This window comes from Macrosteles quadrilineatus, unplaced genomic scaffold, assembly GCF_028750875.1.
Source record: "Macrosteles quadrilineatus isolate MER2022 unplaced genomic scaffold, UCM_ALF_1.0 Scaffold_7__1_contigs__length_78375512, whole genome shotgun sequence".
Lineage (NCBI taxonomy): Eukaryota > Metazoa > Arthropoda > Insecta > Hemiptera > Cicadellidae > Macrosteles > Macrosteles quadrilineatus.
Window position 1 is genome coordinate 25,218,354 of NW_026542600.1, and position 20,271 is coordinate 25,238,624.

Here is a 20,271-nt window from a genome sequence, read left to right on the forward strand (position 1 = left end):
TAAATCGGTCCCGGGCCTAGGTCTTACCATGAGACCTACAGTAATAACTACTTCCCTATAGAGAAATCGCTAATAGTCACTAAGGTTACTGAAACGTTATTTTCAAGTTATTTCTACATGCAGGCCTATTATGTAAGTTAAAATTTTACATGAATAAAATATTTATGTTACAATACAAAATAATAAAACTCAACTTTGTTGAAATCGATATTATTAATTTTGTTAACTAATTGTCTTTTTCAATGTAACGCAAATACTAACAAGCATAGCCACAAGTGCTACGGGAATTCAAGTTAACTTCAAAATCGAGTATTATTATTACATGCCATAATAATGGTGTAAAGAATGTGTCTTGCTAGTAACTTATAGAAGCTCAGGTTTAAATTGGCAAAACTTATATTTTGTTCGCTTATAGGTAACACTAAAACAAGGTCGTATAACAAGTTTTATAATTGGGCAAAAAATTCAATTCTTAAAGATAAAAACCACGTTTTCCGCCACCAGTTTGAAACAGCTTTGATATGGCTAATATCTGGTAAATTTATGAGTAACATTATAACGAGGTTTCATACTAAATTTCATGATACTCGAACTAAAAAACGCATAGTTTATAGCTTAATTACCATGTTTTAAATTAATCGATTTATTTAATAATATGGACAATTATTATCTCAAATTCTAGAAGTTGCCCAAAGGTACTTCGTAAGTACCCACTATTTTCTGCATCTATATAATACCAAAATAAAATATCATCAGTAAAAAAACGCAATAGAACAAAACAGGGTTCAAAGAAAATTCCCTGTTTGGTTGCCGGACTATTCCCAATTTACAAATCAACAAATTACAAGAACAATTATTGATTTATTGATTGATGATCTATACCTAAAAATTTTTGAAACCCAATAATTAATATTTTTCATGAAATAAAGTACGTTACCGACTGTTTTCATATAAATACATAAAACATAACATAATAATCACTAAAGATATAGGGCTTTGATGAGACTTTTTATAATTAAAACTACTCTTTTTGGGGGGGTCCATAACTAGCTATATCCTATGATTTGAATTATAATTCGCGTAAATGAAAGCCGTTGGTTTATTGAGAATTTTGATGCCAAAAACAGTAGAAAAGAACTACAGAATATTCATAGGAAGAATTATATAAATTATTTTCATTTATTAGATACATACCCCTCTTTGTCATAGAAAAAATAAATAAATGTTATTTTTTACACATTGTTGTGACGTTATCATTGATTCAACAAAGATCCCTATAGGTACATTGGATGCACAATTTTAAGATCTACAACTTTTGTAACATGTATCATGGCCTTTTTTCAGAGATTTTAGCACAAAGTTGAAAAAAGTAGGGATAGAACATATTTTTTATGTAAATGATTAACTTTAAAAAGAAATACTGGCTTTAAAACACACAATATATAGTTAAAATATGATATTTTCCTTCATAGAATTTAACTGTGAGTATTTTAAAAGTGTTTGCACTGCTGTAGGTAGCATAGTATTTTCATAACATAGTTTTAAGACATAAGACATAAGACATAAGACATAAGATCAATTTATTTCCTGTAAAACTTACAATATACAAGTCATTGGAAAACGTCAAATTCTACATTATAAAATACATTATAAAATATACATAGATCTATGAATAAAAGAAATTCCTTCAACATCATATAATAAAAAGGAAATGCATACATAATGTGACCTGTAACTCACCATGCAAAGAATGAAAAAGAAAACAAAACAGCACACTCGGCAAACATCAGTCAAAAAAAAGTACTTACATATTCTTGTTTTAGTTTATAGAAATCATCAATACTATACAGTGGGTTGGCCAGGAGGAGACATTCCACGCCCCTTTTGAAATGGTTACTTGGGAGGTTCCGGGCTGAACAAGATAACACATTGAATAGTTTTAGGCTTACAATGTCATAATTACTTTGTGATTTCTTAAGCCTAACAAAAGGTACATTTAAATCCTGTTTACTTCTAGTATTGTACGAGTGGATGTCACTCCTGAGCTCGAGAGCGCCCAACTCCTCCTTAGTTTTGATGAGGGTCTGGAAGATAAACAGATTATAAACCGTCATGAGGGATTCAGCCTTAAAGATAGGCTCACAGTGATCCAGGCGCTTGGCCCCTACTACTATTCGTATAGCCTTTTTTTGGAGAAGTAGGACTCTCTCGACTCCAGGAGCGGCACCCCAAAGTCTCAGTCCATAAGTGATGATGCTCTGGAAAAAAGCCACATACGCAGTCCTTAACCACTCTTTTGGTACACAGTACCTTAACTTACGAAGCAAGTGCACAACCCTAGCCAGTCGGCTACAAACATAATCAATATGGCTGTTCCAATCCATCTTACAGTCTAGGTAAATGCCTAAAAGCTTTACGCTTGTTACCTCATGTTCAATGTTTCGGAGACTGAAAACAATAGATTGGGTTTTATCTTGATTTAGAAAGAAATAGTTTGCCCGGAACCAGGTAGATGCAACATTTAAAGATTGGTTCAAGGCTAAGTTCAACTCAACAGCACTATTTCTAGCTTCCACAATTGTGGTGTCGTCTGCATAGCAAACAACACTATTACCAAGGCACATGGGAAGGTCATTAATCATTATATTGAAGAGCAGGGGCCCGAGTACAGAGCCCTGCGGAACACCATGGGTTAGGTTTCTGATACTTGAGGTTTTACCATTTAGGGACACCAGCTGCCCGCGTTCGGCCAGATAGGACCTCAGCAGATCAAGGCTTTTAGCATTCAAGCCATAGAAATTTAACTTTTTTAATAAAATTTCATGGTCAATAGTGTCAAAGGCCTTGCTGAGGTCACACAGGGTGGCCCCAGCAAAACCGCCACCTTCAAACGACTCAAAGATAGGCTTAGTCAAAGAGTACACTGCATCTATTGTGCCGCGGCCCCACCTGAAACCGAACTGTAAGTAACTGTAAGTAAAAGCTTACACTGTAAATTACGTTTTCCGCCATTTTTCAAGATGGCGGCTGTTGCCCAAGGGTACCAAAAAAGTACCCGGTGGTTTTATGGTCTACATACCCTATATAACTCAAAACAACAATAAAAAAAAATTGAATAGAACAAAACCAGGTTAGGGACAAAATCCTCATTTGGCTGCCGGACTAGTCCTCATGGTTTAGATATAAGTAGGCCTAACTGCTTCACAAACCACTACCAAGTAATAAACAAATAGGAATATTTGTTTTACTGTGTTTAGTTTGAGATAATAGGACTACTGAATAATTTATAACTTGTCCTGTATAAACTAAATGTTATTAAGTAATAATACATACTGTATAACATTTCAACACAAAAGACAACAAACAATAAATCAACAACAAAGACTCAAACGTTTCCAGTAATGTGATCGATTATTTTCCTTGCTATGAATGAAACCATAGCGCCGATTGAACACTAGGCCTACCAGTTGTTTATAATTTATAACTTGATTATTTTGTGTTTATTTGAAGCTAAGTTAATTTATTGCATGTAATTCAATTAAAATTAACGATAAATGAATGAACGACAGTAAGTCTCTTAAGAGACACCTAGCGGTGAATTGGCGAACTGCTGCGAACCTGTATGGTGGTGGTGACACCTAGCGGTGATTTAGCAAACTGGCGCACTATTGAAACAATAATAATAATAGTTATTGTCATTGTCTATACAGGGTGTCACAAAAAAGTGTGATGGGCTATACAGGACCTAATTCTACATGCAAAAATTAGTCAAAAATGAAGAATAAAATTTTCTGGATTTCGGCTTAGTTTAGCCGTAATCCACCATTTTGTTTTTTGGGGAAAATATTTATTATTTCAAAATCCCTTTGAGATATTTTTACGAAACTTGGCAAAATTGTTTACTCTATAGTAAGTAACATTTATAAAAAAAATTATTATTTTAACTTTCCAAATTTCAAAATGAAATTTGAATTCCTGTTTGAATTTTTTAATGCCAAATTTAATGAAAACCGGTACCTAAATCAAAATTTTGTAAGAGACAAAAGTTTAAGTATTTATTATGACAAATCAAACATGTGTTTATTTTAGTAATTTAGACTGAAATTATTAATATTAAAATGTATTAAATGTAATGTAATAATTTATGTAACGTATTAAGTAATTTCAGTCTAAATTACTAAAATAAACACAGCTTCTTTATTTATGAACCGATTTTATTCATTTTTGTTTTGTTGGATTTGTCATAATAAATACTAAAACTTTTGTCTCTTACAAAATTTTGATTTAGGTCCCGGTTTTCATGAAATTTGGCATTAAAAAATTCAAACGGCCGCCATTTTGAAATTTGGAAAGTTAAAATAATAATTTTTTTTATAAATGTTACTTACTATAGTGTAAACAATTTTGCCAAGTTTCGTAAAAATATCTCAAAGGGATTTTGAAATAATAAATATTTTCCCCAAAAAACAAAATGGCGGATTACGGCTAAACTAAGCCGAAATCCAAAAAAATTTATTCTTCATTTTTGACTTATTTGTGCATGTAGAATTAGGTCCTGTATAGCCCATCACACTTTTTTGTGACACCCTGTATACTATCACAGACAATAGTTTAATTTAATTCCCCCATTTTTCCATACTTACATAATTTATGTAACATAAAAGATAGTTTAGTACAACAATAATAAACTAAGTAAATAGCACTGTTAAGATGAACAAACAATTTTTATAACAAGTAATATTCTTAGTGGAGTTAGTTTCTCTTGATTTATACAGGGTGTTTCAGAATTAGTGTCGGATATTTTATGGTATTATTTATGGGTAAGAAAAATATCCAAATATCATATTTAAACAGTCCGGAAGTCTTTATTTACTCAAACAGCCGCCATTTTGTTTTTTTTTTCTTTCATATTTTTTTAAAGAGAATGGTAAAACATACGAAATTGAAACTTTGCACAAACATTTCTGACTACTAGGCAAAGCTACAAAAAAATTATGAAAAATTTCCAAATACATAAAAAAAATGGCGGCCATTTAAAATGTTGTTTCTTAAATAACTCAAAAACCGTTGATTTTATGAAAATTTTACAAGAATAACTTTTTTTAGGTAATTTTATTACAAATCGATTGACACCTTAACTTTGACAATTGAACGTATATCAACTGAGATATGGCAGTTTTAGTGATACGTCTGCCACAACAATGCATGGCTCCGCATGCACTACAACTAACCTCCAGTGGTCACATTTACTTAAAATTGCTTAAAATTTATTTAAATATGAGTTTTTTTAAATGAACGTCAAACTCAGCTGGATTTTTCCTGGCTTGTTTACAAACATTGTAATTTGCTGGGACATTTATTTTTGAGCATACGCTCAATTAAAGAGTGCATTGTGTCACCCTCCATTTGGGTTTGACCCACTTCCAAGTACTTCCGTTCCACAGTAACATTTTTTGTACATGAAAAGTGCAACGCGTTAGCCAAATTTGAGCTCCGGTTTTGATACCCACAGCCATTGCTGTACACAATTAGTGTGGACTTTCCTTCTTTTAAAGGGAGCTACGACTACAAAAACTTGTAGATGATGGTTCCAAACTCATTCGATGTTAAACCATCCTCGGTTTCATTCCACAGGTAGTTGTATTATTTACCTCGATGGTGGACACCCGGCCTTATTGCTGAGATGTCGGGCTGTCGTAATACAAACTACACCTTCCCCCCTTCACACTCACCACCTCGGATGTGTAGCATTAGTTTTTAAATTACTTTGTTATCATACTTCATAAAATTATAAGTAAGACAGAGGAAATGTTGAAAATGATAGTCTAGAAGTTCATAGTATGTAACAATAATAAATAAATAAATGTAAATAAATAAAATAATTCTGGGTTCGAAATTTGTTCGTATACATAGAGCTGAATATGAACATTTTGAATACTTTTTCATGTTGTTTTTGAGAATCGAGTATATCTTACGTATATTAATTCATATTGAAACCTTATTAAGTATAATTAACGACCTTATTGAAGATTTATATTATTTTAACAATGTTGGGGATAGCATTTTACACAAAAAGTTACATTTACATTTAGAGTAATTTATAGTGTAGCTCAATGTAGATTTAGGGTAATTTAATTTTAGCCCACCTAATGGTAAAATCACCATAATGAGGTGACAACACTACTATAGGATTGAGAGTTTTAAGCCAATCATCGGTCTCAGGTAAGAGACACGACTCTCGGCTTTTTAAAAAATAAAACATCAACGTGAGTTCAACGCAAAGATAAAACAAAACAATTAGGATTGGGGAGGTCATGTACCAGCTACTACAAAATCAATGTGAGAGTCTGCAAGTAAAAAACGCGTATTAAGCATACTAACACTGGTTTAAATGTAAAAAAACGTGATTCGTTTTGAATATATGTTGGGTTATTTGTTTGGGAAGGTTCAGCTTTTTGTTTCACCTCATAGAATTAATAATATAGATAAATAAATCAAACAACGGTGGGTTAAAACTCGGGAGACACCTAGCGGCAGTTAGACGAACTGTTGCGAACGTCAAAGTGAAAGCGCACATTGTGGCGGAGGCGATGGCGGCTGACGAGGCAACTGACTAGATCAACTGTTCAACTGTTGTTGCCATTTTTAGGGTAATTACCCCTTTTCGGGAAATTTACTGGTCTTAGGGTAGAGTTTATGGTAATGGCGAATTTAGGGTAAAATCACAAGTTGCCAAAACAATGAAAATTCAACTAAAAACATTAAAAATTAGTTAAAAATCAAAGATTACTGTCATTAATAATCTATTTCTATGATGAATTTCCCGTATTATTCGAACTTAGCTATAGCTATAGTTTGCGAATTGTTATCGATTCGGTTGTATTCGATTCTACAACAGGTTTTAATACAACCTCTTATTATTCATAACTTCTTGCTATTTTTATCACGGTTTTGAGGTCGATTACAATAAAGGCGGGATTATTTTACTATGATTGTGAATTACCATTGATGTAAGCATTATAAAATCATAAGATTGTTAAACTGTTCAAGGAAAAGTAGTTATAGATCGATACTTTTGACTATCAATGCGATACAAATGAAAAAAATGACGATAGTTTTGATTTGATATTTTTTTATGAATGTTGAATTAGAATATCGATTATGTTTTGTTCGTTTCTTAGGTCGTCTTCTAATTATTTTTACATGTTATAGCATTAGGCTACAGCCAAAAGATTTTAAACAGAGTCTCTAAACAACTTTTAACTACCTATTGCAGCATGCTGACCTGATGCCACAAAATGTTATGTACTTTTTGAATTCCTTTTGGTATTGGTGGTTTTAAGGGTAGGCTAAATAGGACTTCCATTTATTGATTTCATCACTACTAACTTCTATCAACTTTATTTTAGGGCATAGTGGTTGGACTTTTTCAATCAGATCGTGAGCATTTGTAACATCAACATCCTGACCGTGAAGAACGACAGAATCGGCCGTTCTTTTTATTGTGTCACCGATTCCGTCCATCGGACCCTTTTCATGTCCGGAAACAGAAATATTCTAGGTTTACATCTTAATGTTTGGGAAAAACTCAGGTAATTTATGAATTAAGAGAAACAAATTGCTCTTATTTTTGTACTGATGAGCTTGGCCAACGTGCTTAGATCAAGTATCAGTTTTGACGTGCATTTTACACACTTTCTAAACATACACTTCTGGTATTGTGTCCTGCAACAGTCCATGTTCAACAGTTTTGACTACGAATTACTTGGTAGAACTTTCAGGAAATATAGCTTGTCTATAACAAGTTTCATATTAGCATGTTCAATGCAAAGGCATGTCTCTCTATCTGATAGTCTTGGCTTAAAATGTGAAACTGCCTTAGTTTCCTAAATAAATCGTGCGAAATTTGAAATTTATAATCCCTCAAAAACTTGAGATGCAAGTTTTTCATTGTGTCCAATAAAACTCTTTTTTGGACTTAGATTTTTTTCTCGGGTGACTGTCTTTCTTGCCAGGACACACATTCGGCTGTTATCGTCCTGTTCTAAAAATACCCTCACAAGCATGGCGTGGTTCACTTTTTTCAACGATTTTTTCCGCTTAGTTTGAGCGAGAGCTTTCCTGTACATATTGTAAGAGATAAACTTTGATGCTTTAGATATCATTCTGCGTTTCTTTAACTCTTTCGGAGACACAATGTTATAAACATCTTGAAGCTTATTTTGATTCTCTGCTTTTAGTTCTTTCCTTTTTTTCTCTAGATGAGTAGTCAAAATTTCAGACAAACAAGTTTTCTTTTTACTGGAGAAGGTATTCGTATGTTTCCACACATTTTTTACTTTAGTGTTTGGGCTTGGGGTTTATTTAAGCCTATAAAACTTTTGTTTGTAGCGCTCAGCTAGCTTATGCGCAAAGTTCTGCTTGAGTTTGGCCTTAATCAAGTGTTTGTATACTTTTGTTTTTGAAAGAGCTTTTCTCTTCCGACCAACAAGTTTCATTGATGACCCCGCTCTTCCAAGCACAATATTTGGCATGGCAACATTAGGGCTACCAGGAGGGGTGAGATCTAAAACTCTATTTTCCTGAGCAATATTTTTTTTTCTTTGCCTGCAACGTCTGGTTCTTTCTTTAGTATCGCGCCCGACTTTTTTCAGTTCACGGAGTGTCATATTTCTTACATTTTTCCATTCCCCCTTTCTCTTCTTTTCCTCTTTGTCTTCCTATCGCACTCTCTTTTGGCTTCTAACTGCTCTTCTGCGAACTTTTTTCTTCTTTCTCTTTGTCTCTCTCTGTTATAAATCCTTATTTCTTATGCAGTTGTTTTCTTCTTTTTACTACCTTTTATGTTATCCATTGCCTGAAAATTAATTTAAATAGTAATAAAAATTGTTTTTTTCAAACTAAGGAAATAGGGAGGGAGCAACATGGGAGTTTATTTTAAACAATTAAACACATAACGCAAACGAATGTTAGATAGTATAGTAAAAAATAAAGCAGTAGGCCTACTACCGTTTGGGGACCGCTATCGTTAGAGGTTAAAGTGATGAGAGTACCTTTTTGTCCTAAATTTTTGTCCTAACCCTTCCTTATAATAACTTGTTTTTTATTTAATTTCATTCGACGTTAGTTTATCATGGAAAAAACATAAATGTTTAAAAATAAAACATCTTAAAAATCATAATCAATTAATACATGATGACAATGTAATATGAGTACTAAAAAAACATTGTTCAAATTGACAAGTAGTCATTCATTTGGAAAATAAGACATTTCTCTGTTATTATTTATCCATTCTTAACAAATAAGGTATCATTGGAAACTAAATGCAATTTACTAACTTTTTTGTCTCTTGCAATTTATTTGTAAAGCTAACAGTTTTGGTGCAATTTGGCATCAAATGTTTAAAATGACAACCATTTTGAAACGGTTGTTGCTTTTTAGTATAAATTTAAACGAAAATAGGTCTTTATGAGATAAACCTTTTTGAAAAATCTCAATGCTGTATCTCAAACCGATTAGGAGTTATTAATTTTTTTGTAAAAAAAAACACATAAATACAGACGGACGAAAAACTACTGTTGGGGAAAAAAGTTTAGACACTCGAGTTTGGAGCTCTACAGAAAATTAACCAAACTAACTTAGAAAAACACGTAGTATATATAAATTTTCGTTGTTTTATTCTACGTATTCCTGTGAAAACAAAATTGTTTTAGCTCGTTTAGGAGATTTTTTATGACAGTCGGAAGGTAAAAACTCCCTGTTTTTAGAGTAGGTATCAAAAACCATCTTATGACTTTGAAAATTCGCACAATGTAAACTAAACGTCAGAACTTTATCAAACTTTAATACAATATAGACACATATATAATGAATTAATTTGTGTAGTTTCAGAATTTTTAATCTACCCAAAAAGTTTTGAAGGTGATTGGTCTTGTATTTGAAATATTGATACTGCTCAAAAAAATCGTTACGCATGTTATTTTAAATTTAATTAAATTTTTAGTTTTCACCAGGAATACGTAGAATAAAACAACGAAAATTTATATATACTACGTGTTTTCCTAAGTTAGTTTGGTTACTTTTCTGTAGAGCTCCAAACTCGAGTGTCTAAACTTTTTTCCCCGACAGTAGGCACCACAGACCCATGTTCCTACGGTGAAATGTGTTTATCTTGACCTAAGCAACAACGCGTTATAAACGTGTCCAGAGAGTTAGCTACGGGACACCCTGTATATACATATATCGTATAGGTACAATAAAAATAAATTAATAAAAGTAAACGTTACATAAACTACCATAGTTATAGTAGTTTATGCAATGATTGCGTAAAGATAGTGTTAACGACACAAGTAGAAAATTTAAGGTACAAGCGTTGGCGAGTGTGCCTTAAAAACTTCTACGAGTGTCGTTAACACTATTTACGCGAGTTGCGTACACTACTTTACCTACAGTGGTTTAATTACAAAAAATAACTACTCATAACTTATAAGAGAGGTTATGTTCTCGTTTATAATCTCTCGTAGCCACTGACAGTGATGCAACGAAACATTGTACCCCTACACAATTAATTGCACCACTACCAATCAACAATTAAATTGGCCTGAACAGGTGATTTGTTTGTTTGTAGACATTTTGATCCTTGGACGTTAGGGCTGGTTAAAAACTGGTGTTGTAGACACCGCCTACCTATGACTGACAATACTGACATATTTCGTGTCAGGGGCATGTCAACAGGTGGAACCAACCCGTGTTATTAAATCAGAGTTTACACACTGCTTGCGACACATGTCTTACCCATCATCTGTGTACTGGTCCCCGGTAGGCATACTGGACATGTGTCACAGCAGGCGCAGACGGTTGATGTGTGTTTCTTGAGCTGACAGCTGTCATAAATGACAAGGCCTGGAGCATGAGCGTGGCTCTGGTAAGTGGTTGGTATACTCATCCTAAGGTTATTTAACTCTAAAATTATCCTTAAAACATGTAATTGTTGGTTTAGGGGTTGGGTCGTACTAAAATGGATTGATCACATTGAGAATGAATGGGTCATCCATATTTAAAACCCTGCACTGGCAGCAATAACAACAGTTTCTTGTCTTTTGAACACATTGTGTACTCAATTGACTCAAGATTAGTAGAATAAACGTCTTAAACGCCAAATACATCTAACATATTAAAGACACTGTCGCATGTCTCCAGTGTGTAACCTGCTTAAATGATTAACTGTGCATATTAAAAACTGTGAGAGAATAACACAGCCAAGAGTTTCACAGCACAAAAAATAACGGAAACTACTTTAATTATGAATAAGCAGGCTCCAGATTAATTGTGGGGCTATGCCGTCCACATTCATATAAGTTTGATTGTAACCCATGTGGGGCAACTACCCTGGCAGGCAACCCCAAAACTTGGCTGCTTAAGACTCAAGAATTGAAGATTTACCTAAGCGTATATCTACTTTACTGACCTGAAATTTATTTTGTAAGAAACATTGTTGTCCATTGATTGTTGATTTAATGTCTGAAATATAGGACTGAAATCTGCTGAGTAATGAGCTACTTGTCTCCATCCTCCAGCTTCCTTTATTTCCCTCTTCTAATAGAAGATTTTGTTCAGCACAATAAAAATATTGGACTATGGCTATGTGAAGGATCTGTATTTTGTTTCAAAATTTCTCTAGAAATATGTAAAAGCTTTACTATAGGCTTGCCAGCTAAGTTTTAACGTTCCCTTAGAAACATTATTGGTGTTCAATGCATAGGTGTCCATCAATATGAGCTATGATGAGCCCCCACTCCTATGAAGCCCTACGTTAACCACATCTTTCTTAGATTTTGCAGTATAAACATAAAAGTACACATTTTAAAAACTATTCATAAAAAACAATAAATTAACAACGTAAATTTAGGTACGATAAAAAATCAACAATTGTACCTACATTTTAAACATTATTAGTGAGAGGACCCCCGGATCCCCCTCTTTACTGGGGATTATTCTGTACCCAGCCCCCCTTCTGTGAAAGTTAGATGGACATATGTTTAAGAAAAGGGATCTAAAAACCTTGGCCAATGAATTATCCATATCAGTGCTGCCAAAATGATTTAGGTTTTGATCAACTGGTAGTAAAAAGATTGATCCATTAGCCGTAAGTAATAAAACATTCAGCAGCTTTGTTTTAATTTAAATACTTCACCCACTGTGACAAAACGAATGAATAACAGTACCCCAAGCTAGTTTTAAACTTGGCAAGTAGTTTGATGCAGCCTTTATACTCTAGTAAGCAAGTTTAGTAAATTATTGTATGTATTACAATGTAACACTAAAAAAATATGTAATGTGTGTTTTTTATGTATTGTGTTATTGTTTGTATGTATTGTATGTATATGTGTGAACTCATGACATAATTGATACAAGTTTTTACATTTTTAAGGTGAGGAATTTAAAAAAGACAAATAATAATATTATTGGTATCTTGCCCTCTAGTTTGTATGGATGTGCCCGTGTTTAATATTATCATTATCCATTGATATTGAATGTTTTTCGTCAACACATATTGAATTGGGATTAACCAATTTAACTTGTGATTCATAAATAAATGACCTACCATTGGTTATAAGATGCCAACCCCTAAATATTACAACTTAGAAGGTGACCGTGGATTTTAAATTGAAAAGTTTGTTTTCAGGAAACTGTACTTATGAAGATTGACTCAACAGTCAGTGACAACCATCTACTTTTTATAATTAAAACAAAAATAATAAAAACTATAGTAAAAAAAATACATATCCTGTGATAAATAAACATTTGTGTGCCAGCTAATTAGTTACTCAGATAATAATTGCTTAGGAATAATATATTTTCTGTTTCTCCAGTCTTCCTCAGTCTGAAAGTGGGTTATAGAAGATTTATTTGAATTCCCAGCATATTGGCAGCTGTGTAATAGTATCGTCATTGTGGAAACAGCTTTAACAATTTTACTTAGCGTGATAGAATTGGGGTAGGCAGAATAACGGAAAACACAATTCCCAAAAATACCTGGGTGGGCATGTTGTTCCTGTACTATTGTACCACTACATGTTAGCAGCAGTAAAATATCAATAAAAATTAAGAGTGGAAATTTATATTTATTTAACAACTAAAACACAATGATTTATCACCTTTAGTTTGTTATTTTGAACATTTGTTTATTATTCCAAACAGTACATTTTTCTGTATACGGCCTTTCAACTCGTAGACTCCAACTATGCCTGGTAAGTAACTAATTAATTAATAAGGTAAACCAACAATGGAATTTCCATTAGATCGGAATGCCCCATTTTTTAGTCAACCGAGTATTTCCATGAACAAAAGCATAAAAACAAAACATTATATTTAAAAATCATAGCTTTTATTATCGACTCAAAAATTAAACCTAACTCCCCTTGTACAATATTTGATTCGTTAACTTAAAAACATAACTTCTGAAATTGCAAGAAAATTACAATTTTGCTAAAAAGGAAAATAAATGAAAATATAAATATAAAAACCTATTTTATTTTATTCAAACAGCTTAACATATATCAAGATAAAAAAGTGAAATTTGCATGTTCTGTTACAAGATGAAATAAATAGAATTATAGCTTTCTGTATAAAAATATATTTGGGGTGGCAGAGTCCACAAGCAGTTAGAAACATTTTATCGGATTTGAAAGTTTTGCGGACTAAGTGTTATGTACAAGACTACGGGCATCACAGTCAGAACACGAGGTTCCAAAAGCAACAAGCATTCTTTGGCCATGTTCAGTGGATCAAGATTAACAACGCGCAAAAACATAGACAAAATTAAATTTATTAATTTTCCAAAACCATTAAACAGCTTTTTAGAAATTGAACACTTTAAAAACTGTTTATATGACCAAAAAGAAAATAAGTATTTTCACAGAAAATATATACAATTATCTTAATCCGCTAAAAATGTACTATTGGATTAAATTCGTACGAAGGAAGGAATAACCAGTTTCTTATACTTAAAAAACTAAAATTCATATTTACATCGGTTACGCTAAATGGTTTTCATCTACAGTTATTTACATCGTGATAAATAATTGTGAAAACGCTCGATGCACAGTCCACAAAACATCAAAGTGAAATTCATAGTAAACTAATCGAGCACAATGCCAGCGGGTAAACACAAACGACGGACGTTTATACAGAGATCCTATAAGGAAACAGTTCTCCCGCAGCACTAAGTTCTCTGAGTCACTGATAACAAATTATATGCATAATGTACACTGCGACTTTTGTTTTGGCATTATATAAAATAAATAAAACATCTGATGGAAATCAACAGCTTTCTAGTTCAAAAACACAGACAAAACACTAAAATGCAACATTTAAATCAGTCACGACGTTTAAGTTCCTAACAAAAGTGGAATGAACAAAACTTTGATCCCTCGAAAATTTTAAACATAAGATTTTGAATGACAACTGTCATAGTATAAAAGATAATAAATAATAACCGTCTGATGACATAAAAAAGAAAATAACCATTATGGTGACAAAAAACTTAAAACTGAACAAAAGTCTATGGCTAACAATACCTAAAGTTTCATTCAAACTATGCTTGCAACACAATAATAACAATAACTATCTTAGCCGATCACAAGAAACATGATGAACAAATAACTCCAAATCGTTCACATACATTTATATTATTCCTTAGGCTAAAAATCTTAGATTAATCGAAATATATCCATAGTCGATAGGCCTACATTATTTTTGAGCAAAGTCGAATTACGAATATTTATGTGAAACACATGTAACAAATTTTCATCATATAGTAATGACACCAACAGGACAGTTCAAAAACTGTTTCGACGTGCGACTGAAGAATGAGAAGACAAAATAATAGACGAAAATGTGTTATATTCAAGAATATTTCTTCCGTACAACAACATGGAGGCTCATTAAATGAAATCGCTTTTGTTCCGTGCATATTTATTTGTAGAAAAATATTGCTAACAAAATCATAATGAAATCCTCTATACAAACCGAAATTAAAAAACTGTTATTATATGCACGGAATAGACTCAGTCTTTTAATGTGGATCCGGTTGGACTATTTTCTGAAGAATTCGGAAGATATTCCATCCATGAAAACCAGCCTCCAAGAAACGCTGAGAAGTCCAGCAGGCAAATCGACCACTAATCCTCATCCGACAAAGGTTCGTACTGTGCGGAGAGCAGGGGGGCAGGTTCAGGGACCGAGTCAGTCGGTTGTTTGGCAGTCATGTTAGCTACGGACACTGGCACTGAGGGTGCTGCTGCGTTCAGGCTGAGGGCTGAGAAGGGGTAAGTGTACGCTGCAGACGTTGCTATGAAGGGTGCAGGGGCCTGTGACGTGGTCGTTCGAGATGTCTGTTGATCCTCTCCTTCGTCAATCACCATTTCACCACCTCCTGGACTTTCTCCCCCTCCACTTTTAGAGCCACCTTCTTCCTCTGATGTCCGCATCACTTCCACGATGCGATTCTTGACATAGTCAAGTGGTGATATTGGTACGGCGGGAGGTTCGTAATATCTTACTCGAGATGATGGTGAAGGAGGTCCAGCCATTCTTACGATATTTCGTTCATCGTTCTTTTCACGCAAACTTTGGTTCTGATCCAGTTCCTTTTGTTGTAGAGCCCTTCGCAACTTCCAAGCTTGAGGCTCATACGCTTGGAACTGAGCGTGACGAGATGTTGGTGGATAATCTTTGTTTATAATTGACTCTATATGTTCTCCAAGAGTTATTGAACCTTGTTTAGGGTCTGGGCTCCCAGCCATTGAGAGTCCACCTGACTTCAAAGGAGACAATTTTCCGTTTGCTTCTGGGCCTTCTCTGTGAAATCCCTGAAAAAATGTACAAAACATATTAAAAAATAATTTGAGCTGAAGAAAATGGTATATTTAGTTACAAGAATCTAAAGTTAAATTTTCCATTCCATACTTAAGTTTCATGTGTGGGGCAAAGATGTACACAAGTAAACCAAATTTCACATGCAAGGCGATGCCAACAATTTGAGGGTGAGGACGGGAATAATTGAAGCAAGTGCATAGTATTTTAGCACCAGTGTGATGAACGGCTTTTCATCACAACGCAAATGCCTGTTTCTGTTTCCATTTAGATTGTTCAATAGTAAAAAGTGTTGATTTAAATTGTAAAAATAAATGGGATAGTACACGTGCACAAGTGCACGTAGTTGGCAAATAAAGAACCGACTGAGAGCAAGGGAAAGTAAATTTACAGCAAGGGAAGAATTGGATGATCATTTTCCCTTGCTCTAAATTAGAGGTTGAGAAATAATTATTTTCATAGATATTAGCTGTTGTAGGGAATAACTAGTTCCTGTAGATTTACAAAGCATTACTTAGTTTTAAACTTGTACATTATCATTGCCTTTAGGCAACACAATATCTTTTTAAATCTTCATAAACTATTTTTATTATTAGGAGGGCAGTTTTTTAAGTAAGGACCACTTATATTTATGAGTTTGTAACTCACTTGTGCGCCGCAACAAGGCTCCTTGCCACTTAATCCCATCATTTACGAAGAGAATTACACTATTTGAAGCTCCGAAGCTGACATGTACGCTTCGCTGTGTGTTTTTAAAAATGTTTCGACAATCAAATCTCCCGCCTTTGTGCGAGATAAGGTCAGTGATACGTTTTTATATTTCAAGAAATATCCGATGCCGACATTCATTCCCAGATGACTGAAGGCTATGGCCCTAATACAATGATTAAGGGTAAAGTGTGTAAATGGGTTATGGAGTGTAAAAATTACCGTGAAATCTTTTTTCCTTTGTGGTGTTTTGGAGAAGTCTAGGTTACCACCTATTACCACAATTCCTTCTAAAATGAACATTTTCACGACCATTTTTAAGCTCCCTAGCTATTTTCTGCACTTTCCCCACTATCATTGCATCAGGGTCATAAACTTCAGTCATCTGGCAATGAATGTCCTATATTATAAATAATTGAAGTTAAAAGAATATTGAATTTAAATTAAAAAATTACCCGCTATAAATAGTGTGATTATTATTTGGTGAGCTTATCTATAGAAGGTAGCGAAACTAGGGAAAGCAAATCTGGTGGTAGACCTTGGTAAAGCAGAAGTTAATTGCCGGCCGATATCTTCTTTTACTGTAATTTTCAGTAAATAAAAGGAATTTATTCCCTCAGAGATTTGAAAAGAGATATATTATTTGTTCTTAATATTTGAAACAAAATAACATAGTTTGAGATGAGAACTCCTAGAACATATAACTTTATTGGCTGTAATTTTGAGGTAGTATTTCTAACCTGAAAGAGCCGGTCGCCGGGGCGTGGTGGGGCAGGGGCATTAGTTCCTGCAGCCCCCGAGGCAACTTGTCCATCGCTGCTGGGCTGGTTGATCTGATGTGTAATGATGGCATCTATGAGACTAGCAGCCGTGAGAGTGGATGAGTCAGAGCCACGGGCAGTGCTGCTACGAGACGACGTTCCGCTCGACCCACTAACACTCACAGTGGGCGTCCCGCTGCCTTCTCGTCCACCACTGTAAAAATTAAACAACAAAACATGACAAGAAGTTTTGACAAGTCCAACCTACTCAGCACAGTTTAAATGGAGCTTCCTAGAAGACATGGAAATTTCCATTTGTCATTTGTAAACTCACTATGTTATACTGTAGTACCATATTGTCAACTTAAATTAATACTGTAACAACGTCAAACAAGTAATGAAACAACAATGAAGCACCTTGGAAGTTTTTTCTGTTGTTGATGAAGGTAAGGAACATAGACTTATATTAAATGTTAGAATGTTACCAATTAGTTAGAAAAATCTCTTTGTACCGCTAATCTTGACATAGTAACACTCCTGTCTACCATAATCCTGTTGTGATTAAAAATTTGTTTAAGACCAACAAATAGAAGAGACCAGGCAAATACGAGGGTGGTTCAACAAGTTCTTAGAAAAAGATATAAACACTGCTCATAGTATTGCAAATGGTTTGTTTACAGCCAACTTCACTATTTAATAAACAGCTGACAAAGTTTCTGTAAAATCCATCACCTGAACTTTATGGATTTGTATTGTTGATTTTGTAAACAACCCTCTCTACATTTTGAAAAATGGAAAAAAGTAATTCCGAGCAGTTGTAGAACATTGCATTTGAAAGGTTTAAACCAAGGAGATCAAAGTTGAGTTGGATCGAGTTCATGGCACTTATGCTCCAGTATTTGCAACTATTTACAGCTGGGTAAATGAATTTAAACATAATCATACATAGACACATGATGAAACCCGTTCAGGACGATCAGTGGAAGTGACTACCCCTGAAATGATTGACAATATCGACGATATGTTTAAATGACAGGGGAATCAAGTGTGTTAAATAGTTGAGTCCACAGGTGTATCGTAAGGTACAGTGTTCTCTATTTCACATGAAAAGCTGAGTGTAAAAAAGAGTCTCAGCAAGATGGGTGCCGCGCTTGATTTCAGAGGAGAATAAGCGAAACTGTGTGGTCGATTCCAAAGCTGTTCAGGCACTCTACCGTCGCCATTCTGTTGAGTTTCTTTATTGATAATAACTGTAAATTTAAAAAAAAGAAAAAGATCCCACCAAAAAATATCCCACTAAGTTTTTGATGGCAAAAATCATGGTGTTCAAGTTTGAATTATTGCCTCATCCACTGTCTTCACTAGATTTAGCTCCGTAGGTTGATCCCTGTATTCCCATTAGAATTTGAGGGATAGATTGGATTCCAAAATTGACTTTAACTATTGTAACTGATTAATATCAGTCAGTGAATAGTGTGAATAGTGTGTAGTGAATAATGTAGTCTTGTTTTACTTGTAAGTTTATACCTGTTGTCCGGATGTTGGCGGGGGGGAGGGGGTGGTGGCAGTTGCATCATTCTGGACGACTCCTGATTTTGTTGAGGCGGGGGAGGATAGCCTGACCCTGACATACGACTAAGTCTATGATGTTCCAAGCTCTGCAGGTGGTTCTGATGTTGTTGCTGTTGTTGCTGCTTCTGATGCAACAAATCTCTCTGATGCTGTTGTTGCATCTGTTGTTGCTGCATTTGCTGATGCTGATGATGCAACTGCTGTTCCCTAAGTTGTTGCTGAAGCTGATGTTCCCGTATGTGTGTCGCTCCATGCTGTTGCTGAATATGACTCCTCTCTCTCTCCATCTCTCTCTGTAAATTAATTGGTTATAGATATTTGATGGATTTAGTTTTACTTGAATATTAAGTGAACTAACTTAAGGCGTTTGGACTGGTCAAAGTGTAAACTTCAGTAGATCACAGTAGCTACAGTTAAGGGTTCAAATTCAAAGTAACTCTTTGATGTTTCAATCCCTTAAATGAACTAATTTCTTCTGAATAAAGAAATAAATGGTACACTACACAATACGAACAAAATAATATTATAACAAATTATTTCAATGGGAATTAACTTTATGGACAGCAGGCCTATATTTGAAATGACGATAAAATCTGGTGTCATTGAAAGACTGACTGTGATATTAAGATTTAACTGGTAGAGGAACATAAATTCAACATAAACTAGCTTGCACCCGCGGCTTCGCCTGAGATGGTATAACCTTCATGCAGCATAAGAAATAAACAGAGTGAGGATTACAATCTAAATCAAAACAGGTAACACAACTGGATACTTAAAAGTTTCCTAACTTTATCTTTTTATTGAGGTCCATGTTTTTAGTTCCGTTACGTTATGGGTTTGCAAATAATTATCTGTAGTGGCTTCGCAAATGATAACTTAAATAAGATATTTATTATAATTATTTATTTACAAAATTCTTTACTTCCTTTTAAATATGAACGAGCTCTTGGCCCGTCCTACATACGGGAATCGAGTAGTCAACTAAAACCGAATAGAATTCAAAACAGCTATTTCACACAAATTAAGGCAAATTCTGACAGTTTAATGGGTAAAATCATCTTGTAAACAGCAAAACAATCTTGTAAACATAAAATGAGAGCCTCGATTTTATACAGCAATGGCTTAAGAATCTTGATTATTTCCTAAAATCAATTACTAAATCACAGAGTAAATAAACTTATCTCTTGTATATTCAATCAGCTGTTAGTTAAACAAATTATATTGCACTAAAACAAACTTAAGATGTTAAAGATTAAAATAAAAAATTAGATCATCCAGTATTTTACTATGTATATGCAATCCTCTTAACGAATAAATAAACGTATCATGGCTATAGCATTACACATAGTATAGA

At 34.0% G+C, this 20,271-nt stretch overlaps 1 protein-coding gene across 9 annotated transcripts in view; it reads right to left on the bottom strand.

The window, feature by feature from the left end:
* Positions 1-13,513: 13,513 nt before the first annotated feature.
* LOC128999132 (uncharacterized) overlaps positions 13,514-20,271 on the bottom strand; it is a 163,669-nt gene continuing 156,911 nt past the window's right edge. For all 9 annotated transcript variants that reach the window (XM_054425499.1, XM_054425503.1, XM_054425502.1 and 6 more), the window contains 3 exons: positions 18,873-19,210; positions 17,325-17,559; positions 13,514-15,872 (listed from right to left, as the gene is read on the bottom strand). In XM_054425499.1, the coding sequence (XP_054281474.1) occupies positions 15,183-15,872; positions 17,325-17,559; positions 18,873-19,210 (1,263 nt within the window). In that variant the 3' untranslated portion in view covers positions 13,514-15,182. The remainder of the gene's footprint in view (positions 15,873-17,324; positions 17,560-18,872; positions 19,211-20,271) is intronic.